Raw genomic sequence first — 14,494 nt, 5'->3', positions numbered from 1 at the left:
CTCTAGATAAGTTGTGGACAATCAATCTGATATTATTCTGATTTTTCAAATTACGTACAAAGCAAAGCATATATTATTTCTAACATTTCTGCCCCTAATGTTCATGCATTTTTCATGCAGAAATAGAAAGCTTCCTTGTTCTTCCTGTGCTTAAGAGACATGAAACCCAAACTGTGAATTTTAACATTTAATGTGGTGTGTTGCATAAATAAATAACATTGGCAGCTAAGACATGTTCAGCTATAGGGATTATTTACTGGTGAGGAGGTCCAGATATACTGTGGTCTAGGCAATGAAATATACACCTATTTCAAAAAAGGTCGGTCAGAGATCTGAAATGTGAGACCAAAAGGAATTGTGGATTGTAAGCTGTAAATTGTTTGTAAAGTTAATATCTTGATTTACTAACTTTGAGCAAACACCTGTGCTGGCAAACTATCTGGGTAAGTGTACATTGAATTTTGAACAAGAAAACACTCAGTCCCCCACAATTCCAATCGGTCTCAGATTTCTGATTTCAGATATCTAACTGACAACGTTTTTTAAAATAGGTGTATACCAACCAAAGCTGAAGTATGTGTTCAAGGCAGAGGGCACAGTCTTTCTCTATCTGGACCGACTTTAGAATCTAATAACCTTTTTTTCCATTTATTTTTCAACTTGTTTTTATAATCCATTATCCCAGGATACTTGACTGCAGTCAGAGATAAAAAATAGCTCTCACTCTGACAGCCAATCAGAATGCACAATTTATAGAATACTGGAATTATTAGGAGAAAATAGATGATATTGTTCTGTAATAAATAACTTGACGAAAAAGTTATAAAAGTCTTTCCCGTTCATGTACTGGCAGCTATGTTGGATGACTGAACATTGTGATTCAAATTTTTCTTATCATTGACATTATGCTAATCATCACTGCTGAACTGGTACTGGAATACTGTAGCCAGAAGCAAGCCTTGACGTGATGTAATCACTAGATTTGATTGGCAGGTATTTGTTTTGACCATCAAGACAAGTTATGGTTGCATCACGGTCTGGATTAAAGAAGAAGACTGCTGAGCGACGGTCTCTTTCTTTCTTGATACTTTCAGGGACTATAACTCGATGGAACTGAAAGATAAAATAATATATCAATAGGAGTAAGTCTGAGAGAAAAAATCCATTTCAAACAGGATTCCATATTCTTTTTCCTCGCTTGGTATTCCTTTTTTGGGCTACCTGTGTTAATGCCGAGTCTTTCTTGAAGAGTTGGTGCCACAGGCAGCCCAAAGATGAAAAACCATAAGCTTTAAATGGTAGTTTTACTCACAGTTGATTTGAGTCTATCAGAAGTCCATCTTTGCATTAAATCAGCAATGTACACTTGGTATTCCTTTTTTGGGCTACCTGTGTTAATGCCGAGTCTTTCTTGAAGAGTTGGTGCCACAGGCAGCCCAAAGATGAAAAACCATAAGCTTTAAACGGTAGTTTTACTCACAGTTGATTTGAGTCTATCAGAAGTCCATCTTTGCATTAAATCAGCGATGTTGACAATCACGGCCCCCTTCACAGGAGTCACTGGTATGTATTTCCCTTCAACATTTTGAACCTGTGTGTAAAAAATAATACCTTAAGATGTCTTTTAAACAATAATTTTTATGATGTTAAGAATGCTGTGCACAAACAATTAGTTCTAATTAACAGCTGCTACAAATCCTATTGTTTCAGTTGGTAAAAATGTTCAGATGTTTCCCACAATGTTTGCCCTGTACATTACCAACCCTCAAATGACTTTTGTAATCATAAAGCATCCTATTCGATTGGTTCATAACTAATACTATGATACAATTCAAGTGTTGCCAATTTTAGTAAACAAAAAATGAAAGCCATTTACAAAATTGACAATGCCTGTCATGGTCCCTAGAGTGTGTGCTAGTGTGCAGCATTGAACATTGCACTTTACATACATTATTATTTGATTGGTTTGTATTTATTAAGATGTAATGGGTAGCATGGGTGGCGTTCACGGTTAACGCGTCGTCTTTCACCACTGTGAGTCCAACGGGTTGGGTCGCTGGTTGGAGCCCGGTGGTCGCCACATGTGACTTGAGTTCGTTTGATGTGTTGTTCTCTCCTATGCTACGAGGATTTTCTCCAGGTTCTCCGGTTTCCGTCCTCCGTAAAAATCAACATGTGAGTTGAGTATTGTATGTTGTAAATATAGAATGTAGTGGTAGTGCGTGTGGAGGGAACCTCACGGAAGAGCCCCGTGGGGAGTGGTGGTCGTAAAATATTATTATTATGTAAAGTGTTGCCATGGCAACTTACCTCCAAGCCTCCACATTCATCCTGAAACAAAATTGAGACCCCTCCATAGTCGGTATGCTCCCCACAGCGAATCTGCTCAGGCTTGACGTCAATGTCGCCTTTTAATTTAGGGTAAAAGTTAAGTCTGAGTGCCGTCATTCCCTTCTGGGTTCCCATGTGTTGGTATTGAGATGTAAATGTGTCGGCATCCTGAACATAATAACAGAACATACACACATACATACAGTTAATACAAAATTAATTATTGTTGAATAATCATTGCAAACAAAAATATATATGGCCCCTACATAAGAATTGCTGACTCACCCCTATTTGAACCATCCTCCCTCCCCCCCCCCCCCCCTCTCTCTAAAAAGATGATAACTCCCTAACATTATTTAACATAATAATGTTACAGAATGTAATTTAGGCCTAGGGCAAACGTCGAACTTTCCATGCACCGCACTCATTAAAAACAATGGATATCAGGTGATAATGAGGCGGTATTCTTTGATGTAATTAAGTTCGGTGCATGGAAAGTTCGACGTTTGCCCTAGGCCTATCTAAGTGTTTATTATTTCTTTGGTAGTTGTGATGTTCTATTATGTATTTTTCTTACCATGCCTAATCCTAATGCAATAGCAGATAATATCCTCAGACCCAGGATTTCAACCTTTTCATACATCCCTTTGATCGTAGGCTTGAATTCTGGTACCTCATCATCAGGCCATTTCTACGACAAAATATCAAGAAAATAGTTGGGAAAAAACATTTTCCTTTAAGTATTCCTAACATGCAGGCACTATTGAAGATGATGAAGATGAAGTGATTGATTACCATTGTACCCAGTTGGATAAATGGCAAAGGAAGGGCACAGCTAACTCACAGATAGAACCCTGAAACAACCTCTGGGCTGATCTAAGTCAGGCCACAGCTAACTCACAGATACAACCCTGAAACAACCTCTGGGCTGATCTAAGTCAGGGCACAGCTAACTCACAGATAGAACCCTGAAACAACCTCTGGGTTGATCTAAGTCAGGGCATGGCTAACTCACAGATTGAACCCTGAAACAACCTCTGGGCTGATCTAAGTCAGGGCACAGCTAACTCACAGATAGAACCCTGAAACAAGGCTAACTTGCAGGTAGAAAACCAGAGAACTAGGAGAAACGCTTGAATCAAGGGAGAAACCTAAAATTTTACTGTTAATCAAATAATATGGACCAACAGGGCTGTCAACCCCCAAGATATTCAAATCTGGAGAATTGATATGGAAGGGACATGATGTCACAGCGGGAAAAAGCTCACAAAAAGACGTCACTTACTTTGTAACATTTGATGTGATTGGTTTATTTCTGACCAATCAGATTATCGCTTATATTACAATGGCCTGCTTGCAAGAACAGTTTATGAGGAATGTTTCGATTTTGTTAGCAATGTAAAATAACACAAACAACACAAAATAATTGGAATTTTATGGTTGTGAAAGTCGAGTCTCACAAGAAATGGTCAGCTTTGGCGATTATCCAGGAGATTTGAGACTCTAATCTGGAGACAGGGAAATACGGTCCAAAATCTGGAGACTCCTGGTTTATCTGGGAGAGTTGACAGCCCTGGACCAAGTCCAGAAATATTCCACCCTTTATATCCAACAAGGTTCTTTATAAATTTCAGATGATATAATGTGATTAAATTTCAATATTGGCCAAAAAAAAACGTTTTTCAAATGACTTACAAAAGTGTCTTCATAAATGTGTCCAATGTCAAATGACTCCTTTAAGTCAGCTGGACGATCAGGGTTATTGCTGAAAATCAAAGATTTCCTATGCCTAAGTATAACAAAAGGAAATGCAATAGCTGTCAAGCATAATGATGTTTTGTTCTTCACGTGTACCCTTCCTTCTAAATTCTTTCCAGTGGTGTAGTCTCAGAGTTGGAGGAGTAGGCACACATGTTTTGGAGCAAACATTCCTGCCAAATAATCAAGAAGCCCAACACAATAGGAAAAAGGTTTTTGTCAAACTTCTCCTCCCCTCCCCCTCCCCCACCAGAAATCACCAGAAATTCCAATTTTCTTCCATACAAACTCTGTAATTTTGTTCTTTCTCTGTCCCCCTACCCCTCAGAATTTACAAATTCCTCTGTGGGTGGTGGGGGGTATGGATAATTTCTGGAACTACACAATGCTCTTTGTGGGTGAGGCATGAATATACTCATTTCAATAAGGTCTGTCACCTGGAAAGCTTAGAGTGGCAAAGATTGTGGGTAGATAAATTTTACGTTTCGACCACTTGATAACTATCAATGGACATGAGGTCTCAAAATTACCAGTTACATTCTTACCTCTATTGGTCATCCTAGATCACACTGCAGTCTGTATCAAAGATTTTTCGTTTGACATGAAAATTTTTTCCCATGATCATCAGCGGTCTCAACTTGGAAGGATTTTGGTGACTAACTTTATTGAAATAAATATATATTATAAGAAACAACACAATTGTTCCAACCTTTCTTTTTCCAGCTTATCCCATCCATTCTGGAGCACATCATCCCACTTGGAATATTTAAGCTTAGAGGCTTTATCAGCATTGAAAAACTTGTCCATGACATCAAAGACAGTATCAATCTATAATAAGCAATAACTGGTGAGTGAATAGTAAAAAGGCTTGTACTTGCAATCAAGGGGTGGTGTTCTTCAAGGGTCTATATTTCAACATCTCACCTCTGGGGTCTATAACATCTCACCTCTGGGGTCTACAACATCTCACCTCTGGGGTCTACAACATCTCACCTCTGGGGTCTACAACATCTCACCTCTTGGGTCTACAACATCTCACCTCTGGGGTCTACAACATCTCACCTCTGGGGTCTACAACATCTCACCTCTGGGGTCTACAACATCTCACCTCTGGGGTCTACAACATCTCACCTCTGGGGTCTACAACATCTCACCTCTGGGGTCTACAACATCCCACCTTTGGAGTCTAGATTTCAACATCTCTCTTCTCTCGTTTCTTGTTTCAATCTGTGAGTTAGCCATGCCCTGACGTAGATCAGTTTGGGAGGGGTTGTTTCAGGGCTTGATCTGTGAGTTAGCCATGCCCTGACATAGATCATTCCAGAGGTTGTTTCGAGGTTTTAAATCTGTGAGTTAGCCATGCCCTGACGTAGATTAGCCCAGAGGTTGTTAGCCCAATCAAAGGTTGTTTCAGGGTTTGGTCTGCGAGTTAGCCCTGCCCTGACTTTAATTAGCCCAGAGGTAGTTTCAGGATTCAATCTGGGAGTTACAAAAGCCCTAAATTTTGTCTTTGTACTGATTAAGCTTAAGGACTTAAATAACACTCTTAGGGAATAGTCATAATAAAATGGATTTGATTGTGACATTTTCCTTATCCATCTTAAGTCAACCTTTATTGCATAACAAATCGAATCTTTTTCTTTATCACTATTTCCTAAGGGAGATTCTTAAGTCCTTAGCTTAATTCAGTATAAAGACAATCTTTCTGTACAATTACAAAGTATGTACAATTGTGCACCAATGCACATACTTTCGTAAAGATGGTTAATTAAAACCGAAACCTACTTTAAAATTGATTCTCTCAATACTACATGTAGTAAAAACTATTATTTGACACTATTCTCTCTTGTCTGGGGAACTTTAAAGGACTTTAAGGGTATACGTTTGCGTAAGTAATGTATTTTGCTGGCCCAAACATTATTACATCTACAATATGGAAGGGGGGGGATAAACTGTACAGAGGCTATTTCTGAGAATAAGTCTAAATTTTCAGGAATGATCGCAATGTTCGCTTTCTGCAACGATGCACTTTCGATTTGATGAAACGTTGCATTATACAAATCACTAGAAATTCTTTACATTTTAACTTTAAAAAAAGCTTATTTTATTATTTTGAAAAGAGATTAGTGCCAAAAAACATTAAGGGTTTGTATTTATTTGAATGGAGAGATCAGACGTTTCGAAAGCGTTCATTCATAATCTTACCTCGTCTTGTGAGATTCCATAGTTTTTCAAGAAAACAAAACCCACTGTACTAAAGGCATGTAACAACTGTTTGACTAACAGCTGGACCTCTTCATTTTCTGCTGGCGGTCTTGTTTTCTTTTCGATGCTGAAGGCACTAAAATCAATCATAGGAATTCCAGAAACTCTTTCGACTTCTACCGTGGCCATGTCGAACAAGTGTCAGTGAGAATGGTAATTCTTGGATTCTACGGTGTTATATTTTCTTTTCAAATTGTAGGATTGAATAGGATTAAAATACAATAGTCTGGTCTTCCTAAAGAATTTTTCCAAACAAAAAAACTAAACCTATCGTAACAAAAAAGATCATACAGTTCTTAATGATGCTCTTAGCTAAAAAAAACCTTTTTTCTAAGAATTTTTGGGCTCCCTAAGGATCTTTGGCCGCGGTATCCTGAGACTACCCTTGGAACATTGCGGGCACATTAGTGGTTTTTCCCGCGAAAAATCCATTTTGATTTTAGTGATCGAAGGCAGTTTATTACATTTTAAAACCTCTGCAGTTGAAAAATTTGCTGTATTTTCTATACCAAAATGGGCGTAAGTTACACCTAAAGCTTCATTAGTTCCTTTTCTTTATTTTCTTGGCCTGAATATGTATATATTTTTGTACAAACATTCAAACGGGAGCTGTAGACGTAGTTTTATGTGGTGAGCTTCTTTTAGAGCAGAGGTAGCATATTTTAGAGATAAGCATATTTTCTTTCTCTACAGAGAAAATCATTGAAAGGAAAAGAAAAGAAACTGAGAAGAAAAGAGGTAAACCGTAAATTTCTAACATATCAACTTTATACTAACATGTATTCAATAAAACAGTCGGGGAGGGGTAGGTGGGGATGAAATTCTCCAACATCCAAAGTAATTTCCATATCAAATTGTGATATCTTTTTACTTATTTTCAGGAAGTTGCAAAGATTAATGCGTCTCAAGCAGCTGTGGATGCCGCCAATGAGGTCTGGTGAAACATGTCAAATATATGTGATGTATAAATCCAAGAAAATATCGTATCCACACTTCCTAGAAATATTCTTGGGGTGTATGTTTCGTCATAGCCGCCATGTTGGTTGACAATAACAATGCATTCCTTATTAGCTCCTCTTGTTAGATCAACAAATATGGCAGTCGTTTCATCGTTATTTTTATCTCAAGGAATTGTGAGTCATGTGGTTGTACCCCAAGAATATATACCTATATAATCGCAACATAAAGCAATATTATATTTGTAATGATGCATTTGTTAATACACAGGTTGAAGATCCATTTCAACCACTAGCTGCTTTCAAGAAATACAATCGCAATGGGTAAGGACTTGTTCTCTTTTGTAGTACTTCAAGATCTCTTGTGCATCCTTTCTGATGCAAATGTAAATATAAACATGATGATGATTTCAGGAGTTTGAAAAGAGGGGTTCCAAAATAGTGGCCACACAGAACAAAACTGGTGCGATTGGCTTCACTGAGGAAAGTACCTACCAAGCCTAAAAAGTGATCGGCTTCACAAGATCTTACAAAGGGGGGTTCAATTATAAACCCATGGTACCCCCCTATGCCTGCTACTGAAAAACATGGCTATCATATTAGTTCGATATTTAAAAAGATATAGAGCCTGATAAAATCTTTGTTCAATCTAACTATTACGCCAGGCACTTTCCAAGAGAAGTCTCTTTCATTCAAATCCAAATCTTCATGTTTATATTTATTTTAAGTTATACTGTAGACATTACTAACTTTGAATTATTTTATACCTAACACATTTTTATGTACATCAGGACCCGGTTGTACGAAGCCTGGATAACACTATCCGGCGGAGAAATCCTTATCCAGTGGATAAGTTGATGCTGTTATCCAATAAATTTATCCACTGGATAAGATTTGGATAGCACTATCCAGCATACTAATATGATAATTATAAAATTATTATGATTATATTTTTTAGACTTGATCTTGAAGTAACATGTAGAAGAGTGACAGCAATGAATCCAGAGGAAGTGCAATGGGTATTTGATCTCACCAAGCGCAACATGGAAGCCCTGTTAGTAAAAGAAAATATAATAGTAAAAGAAAGAGTAATATATTTTACATCCAATCTGATCAAAATGCTTGGGATGCTCAGAAAACATGGAAAAAATAATATAAGAAAGCTTGATGCAAACATGTTTTTATTCTATTAATCAGAGGGTTGCTTTTATCTAAAATATTTTAGAAACTAGTTTCTTGTATTAAGATTAGTAATGTTCAGTCTATTGTTTTTCTCTTAGCTATGAAGAAAGTGATTGGGGCTGGAATGACAAGAAAAAGATGGATGAAATGACTGAGGAGAAAGCGTGGTAAAGATTATAATATACATGTATATACAACCCCCTGATAAAGTGAGAACTAACCCTTCGGTTCTGTGTTGCCGTCCCTGGGGTCTGGGACCTAGCCAGCCCGAAACCGCCAGCCCACGCATTACAACACTTCCTGCATTGCAGTAATCTTGTTTATATTGCCACCATCTTGTTTGAATTTAACAAAAGATTTGCATTAGTCAGTGCTATACGTAAAAATATTTGCTCAATAGATGGATATGATCAGACAATGTGACCCATGCCATAGTGTCAAGTCAAAAAAATCTTGTTTGAATTTAACACAAGATTTATCATTAGTCAGAGGTATATGTAAAGTGTCTACTCAATAGCTAAATTATTCTAGAAGTGGACCCACTTTTATCAGCGCGCACACAGTAAAAATATGAGAAAAAGATCTGGATCGAGAGTCAATTTTCACAATCATTTTTTCAGAATCAGAGCTCAATAAACACAATTGTGAAAAGTGGGTCCAGTTCTGGATTATACCTGAATATCCATGTCATAGTGTCCAGTCAAGAAAACTCACCAAAAGCAATTCGGCAAACATTGTGCATTTACTGGCCAGTGGGTTATTACTCAGGTGGATGAGCATCAGACTTTTTTGTGGGAGTTTGTTGGTTAAATCCTGACTGGAGCAACACTCAGGGCAAATATGTCCCGGTTTAGGGTCTGCATTTGGGTGTAAGGTTTCTCTGCAAGGTCTTACGGTCATTCTTGCTATGGGCTTGTGTGACAATAACAACCGACATGTCATGACACACTTTCAAAAATCTGTACTAGAACTATTTATCAATCAGAATTGTTTTGACATGCATGGGAGTCCTATGAGTGTACAGCCTTACAACCTCACAGCCTTACAACCTTACACTCTTACTCCCTTACACCCTCCCTTACACCCTTACAACCTTACAGCCTTAAGGTTGTAAGGCTGTAAGGTTGTAAGGCTGTAAGGTTGTAAGGCTGTAAGGTTGTAAGGCTGTAAGGCTGTAAGGTTGTAAGGTTGTAAGGCTGTAAGGTTGTAAGGCTGTAAGGTTGTAAGGCTGTAAGGTTGTAAGGCTGTAAGGCTGTAAGGTTGTAAGGCTGTAAGGTTGTAAGGTTGTAAGGCTGTAAGGTTGTAAAGTTGCAAGGGCGCAAGGTTGGTTGTAAACCTTGTTTATGACAAGAAGATGCAACTCCTTAGGTAATGCATACTTTCCTACATGGAACCGGCAGTTGGATTCAGCCAGAAGGTTGCCATAACAACATAGCGTAAGATCTTACGCCTAAACCTTGCAGCAGAAAGTGGGTCTAAATCATGACTGGTATAAATATGCATTATTTATGAGGAAGACAAAATAGGTCATTTTTGGCCATTTTCGGGCAAAAAGCATGGACTATGACCCATAGTTTTGGTTGATTTTTGGCCATTTTCACACCTTTTCAAAAAATATACATTGTTTATGAGGAAGACAAAAAAGGTCATTTTTGGCCATTTTCGGGCAAAAAGCATGGACTATAGCCCATGGTTTTGGTTGATTTTGGGCCATTTTCACACCTTTTCTAATAATATGCATTATTTATGAAGGATGCAAAATAGGTCATTTTTGGGAACTGTAAAAGAGACAATTCTTTTAACAAATATTTCCAATCAAAAATAAGCCATTTCCTTTCAACTCCCTAAATATTATGTAAAGAAACCTTGGCAGTTTCTCAAGAATTACTTCAAAGCATCTATTGAATTCAATTATTGATTCACAGGTATTTATTAGTAAATGACAAAGAAGGAAATAGAGTTGCTCTGTCACATTTCCGGTTTGACTTGGATGAAAATATGGATGAAGTTCTTTACTGGTAAGATATGAACTAGATATTTTTAGCTCGGACAAAATGTTTTCCCCATTTCAGACCATGTGCCATCCTCTTTGAAGATTCTTTGTTTGAGTTATATCCATATTCATGTGTCTTCACGTGCACAGCTGTTAAGCAAAGAAATGATACTCTAGGGAAGGACATGTGGTCTGAAATGGGCCAAAGCATGTACAGTATTGGGCGGAGAGATTTGTTAACCAGTCTTAAAAGCCTTTTTTTTGAGGAACTGAGTATTAATTGCTTGAATTAATATTTTCTTTTCTTTTTCTCAGTTATGAAGTCCAAGTGGATCCAGCACTTCATCATAAAGGTCTTGGAAAGTTTTTAATGCAGATCTTAGAATTGATTGGTCACAAAGCACAAATGAAAAAAGTTGTACTTACAGTATTCACAGGTGAGGTATTCTGAAGAAAGAAGGTAATGATGATTTACAGTGGGTGTTGTTGTTGATGATGATGTGGGATATTGATGGTTGATTGATAATTGAATGATGATGATGGTGCTGATGATGGTGGTGCTGATGATGATGGTGGTTGATTATGGTGGTGATGATGATAATGATGATGGTGATCTTGGTCGATGGTGGTGATGATGATGATGGTGATGATGATGGTGGTGGTTGATGATGATGATGATGGTGATCTTGGTCGATGGTGGTGATGATGATGATTGTGGTGGTGCTGATGATGGTGGTGTTGATGATGGTGGTGCTGATGATGGTGATGATGATGATGATGTGGATGATGATGGTTGTGGTGATGATGCTGATGATGAATGATTGATTATGAGGTTTGATAATATTTATCATAGCATGAGTAATAATAATAATCATTTAATTATTTTAGATAATAGCGTTGCCATCAACTTCTTCAAAAACTGCTTAAAGTAAGTATAACGATTGGCGTCATTATTTTCAATTAAAATTGTTCTTATTACATATGAGTATCAGATGACTAAGGATTCTATTAACTGCTTGTGATATGTAGATACCAGGTAGATGAAACATCGCCAAGCTTATGGGACCCAGCAGAAGAATACTGCTATGAAATATTATCAAAGCCTCTGATTAGAAAAACAACAGACAAACCAAAGACAGAAGCAAGTTAGCTATGTCAATATTTCTGAAACCCTAGAGTCTTACTGCTGCCTTTTTGAAGTATATTAATAGCCATTGTGCATGAGTACAAATCTACAGCACAAAGCATGATGGGAAACCGAGTCCTAACACTTCCTTTAACTTTTCCCTTGAGTAAATGTATTTCAGCAGACAAAAATAGCAGAGTAATCTTTTCCCTGTTAAACCCATTTTTGCAGTACTCGGTTTTCCAGAGTGCTTTACCTATACAAAGTTGGTAAAATGCAAAAACATAACACCAGATGCCCTTTTGGCTGTGGTCGGTGGATTTCCCAAAGTAGCTTTACCCTTACATAGGCAACAGTCTCTAAAGAAACAATACTAGCTAATATTCAACAAACGGCTGATAAACGCCTGACATACTACTGTCAGGTGGCCATTAATCAGCTGACAGTCTATTACAGTCTATTACCACAATTAAGTTTTAGAAAATTTCATAAGTAATTATTTCACATCATTGTACTTCAGTAAAGCTTGACTGTAATTAATTGTAACAAAAGAACTTTGCTCTAATAATCCCCATAGAGTGCATGCCATATGTGTGCGGAAAAAATTACTAGCCATGTAGCACTTAAGTATTTAGTTACCAGCCACTTACTTGTAACATAACTAAGAATTTACTTGGGCCTCAACCAAACAAAGATGCATTTTTCTGCTCCTGTAACATCCCCTATTTTGTACAAAATTGCTGCAATTATGCAATACATCTTTAGTCTTGTTTTCACAGATATATGGTGTGCACTCTATAAGAAAATCTGTTGTACAGTAGTCAAGCTAAATGTTATTGATATAAACATGACAGATTATCACCAGCGTTAACTGTCCTTTATGAATATCTTCTCTACATCTGTTGTCTTTGGGCCATTGAATAAAACAAAATTTATTTTTGTTGTCTACAGCTCACAAAATGTTGAAAGAAAAAGCATCAAAAGTAGCCCCAACATTAGTCTCCTTTAAGGTTCCCTGCACCATCTTGAATTATAGCCATGCCTTTGCATCACAGTGAGACAAATGGCGAGCTTAGAATGACAGAGATGAAAAAGGGAACTGTAAAAGAGAATTCTTTAAAAAAATATTTCCAATAAAAAATAAGCCACTTCCTTTCAACTCCCCAAATATAAGCCAGTCAAAAAATATATATTGGCACATATGAGCCCACACTATAACCCATTGATGGATTTTAGGACATTTTCACACCTTTTCAAAAAATATGTATTATTTATGAAGGATGCAAAATAGGTCATTTTTGGCCATTTTCGGGCAAAAAGCATGGACTATAACCCATGGTTTTGGTCGATTTTGGGCCATTTTCACACCTTTTCAATAAATATGCATTATTTATGAGGAAGCTAGAATAGGTCATTTTTGGCCATTTTCGGGCAAAAAGCATGGACTATAGCCCATGGTTTTGACCGATTTTGGACCATTTTCACACCTTTTCAAAAAATATGCATTATTTATGAAGGATGCAAAATAGGTCATTTTTGGCCATTTCGGGCAAAAAGCATGGACTATAGCCCATGGTTTTGGTCGATTTTGGGCAATTTTCACACCTTTTAAAAAAATATGCATTATTTATGAGGAAGTTAAAATACGTCATTTTTGGCCATTTTCGGGCAAAAAGCATGGACTATAGCCCATGGTTTTGACTGATTTTGGACCATTTTCACACCTTTTCAAAAAATATGCATTATTTATGAAGGATGCAAAATACGTCATTTTTGGCCATTTTCGAGCAAAAAGCATGGACTATAGCCCATGGTTTTGACCGATTTTGGGCCATTTTCAGACCTTTTCAAGAAATATGCATTATTTATGAAGGATGCAAAATAGGTCAATTTTGGCCATTTTCGGGCAAAAAGCATGGACTATAGCCCATGGTTTTGGTCGATTTTGGGCCATTTTCACACCTTTTCAAAAAATATGCATTATTTATGAAGGATGCAAAATAGGTCATTTTTGGCCATTTTCGAGCAAAAAGCATGGACTATAGCCCATGGTTTTGACCGATTTTGGGCCATTTCAGACCTTTTCAAGAAATATGCATTATTTATGAAGGATGCAAAATAGGTCATTTTTGGCCATTTTCGGGCAAAAAAGCATGGACTATAGCCCATGGTTTTGACCGATTTTGGGCCATTTTCCCACCTTTTCATAAAATATACATTATTTATGAAGGATGCAAAATAGGTCATTTTTGGCCATTTTCGAGCAAAAAGCATGGACTATAGAATATGGACTATGGAATATAACAGTCACAGGAGTCCTAGTGATCTCGTAAGTGAAAACAGAGAACTCAGAGAGAAAGTTTTATTGCTTGAAAGGGAAAACCAGAAAGTCCATGAAGACAACAGGGCCCTGTTAACCACAATACGTTTACTTAATCTTGAAAAAGAAGAAGGTTTACAAGCAAAACCAATACCTAAAATTGTTATTGATGAGGAAAACAAGCCGAATTTGCATAAACCACCAAGTATTTCCTCCAGGGAATCCTCTGTCTTAACAGAAGCCAAAAATGAAATTCCAAATGCCCCTCGAGACAAAGAAACAAAGAAAATCAAGAAGCCTAGTGCCCAAAAAGAAAAAGAGCCTCATTACCCTAAAAGATCCAAACAAAAGAATGAATCCAACAGCACAAAGAAAGACATCTTCATTGTCGGCGACTCGATGATCAAATACTTACAAGGGCACAAGATGTCGAAGACTTCAAAAGTCAAAGTTTGGACATTTCCTGGTTCTACAACTGCCGATATGAAATATCACGTCAAGCCACTTATAAATAAAAAACCAGATGAAATACTCTTACATGTTGGCACCAACAGTTTACGCTC

General features: G+C 37.3%; 2 protein-coding genes across 3 annotated transcripts; one reads left to right on the top strand and one right to left on the bottom strand.

The window, feature by feature from the left end:
* Positions 1-172: 172 nt before the first annotated feature.
* Positions 173-6,667, bottom strand: LOC116308521 (uncharacterized). 2 transcript variants are annotated; one of them, XM_031718966.2, is made up of 7 exons: positions 6,295-6,667; positions 4,799-4,917; positions 4,027-4,120; positions 2,909-3,022; positions 2,311-2,499; positions 1,481-1,591; positions 173-1,113 (listed from the first exon to the last, which is right to left on the bottom strand). In XM_031718966.2, exons 1-7 carry the CDS (start codon positions 6,481-6,483, stop codon positions 916-918), a joined length of 1,014 nt encoding a protein of 337 aa, XP_031574826.1. In that variant the 5' UTR covers positions 6,484-6,667; the 3' UTR covers positions 173-915. The 2 variants fall into 2 exon arrangements, with proteins under 2 accessions (XP_031574826.1, XP_031574827.1); XM_031718967.2 differs by having other exon boundaries at positions 4,027-4,096.
* Positions 6,668-6,778: 111 nt separating this feature from the next.
* On the top strand, positions 6,779-12,496 carry LOC116308522 (N-alpha-acetyltransferase 40). Its single transcript, XM_031718968.2, has 10 exons — positions 6,779-6,873; positions 7,048-7,092; positions 7,236-7,286; positions 7,582-7,634; positions 8,269-8,364; positions 8,591-8,659; positions 10,418-10,510; positions 10,801-10,922; positions 11,374-11,413; positions 11,515-12,496. The coding sequence occupies exons 1-10, from the start codon at positions 6,868-6,870 to the stop codon at positions 11,633-11,635; spliced, it is 696 nt and encodes a 231-aa protein (XP_031574828.2). The 5' UTR covers positions 6,779-6,867; the 3' UTR covers positions 11,636-12,496.
* The last annotated feature ends 1,998 nt before the right edge of the window (positions 12,497-14,494 follow it).

Source organism: Actinia tenebrosa, unplaced genomic scaffold (genome assembly GCF_029948245.1).
Source record: "Actinia tenebrosa isolate PJP-AT-01 unplaced genomic scaffold, QUT_ActTen_1.0 PGA_scaffold9__36_contigs__length_13948895, whole genome shotgun sequence".
NCBI lineage: Eukaryota > Metazoa > Cnidaria > Anthozoa > Actiniaria > Actiniidae > Actinia > Actinia tenebrosa.
The sequence above is the reverse complement of the archived record's forward strand: the minus strand, read 5'-3'. Positions and strand labels throughout refer to the sequence as shown.

Excerpts from the sequence above, each read along its gene's own strand:
- LOC116308521 (XM_031718966.2), bottom strand. The coding sequence starts at position 6,483 with ATGGCCACGGTAGAAGTCGAAAGAGTTTCTGGAATTCCTATGATTGAT. Across the intron at positions 3,023-4,026 it reads ACATTTATGAAGACACTTTT|AAATGGCCTGATGATGAGGT; the intron begins GTAAGTCATTTG and ends ATTTTGTCGTAG. Across the intron at positions 1,592-2,310 it reads ATGAATGTGGAGGCTTGGAG|GTTCAAAATGTTGAAGGGAA; the intron begins GTAAGTTGCCAT and ends TTTTACACACAG.
- LOC116308522 (XM_031718968.2), top strand. Across the intron at positions 7,635-8,268 it reads AAGAAATACAATCGCAATGG|ACTTGATCTTGAAGTAACAT; the intron begins GTAAGGACTTGT and ends TATATTTTTTAG. Across the intron at positions 11,414-11,514 it reads TTCTTCAAAAACTGCTTAAA|ATACCAGGTAGATGAAACAT; the intron begins GTAAGTATAACG and ends TGTGATATGTAG.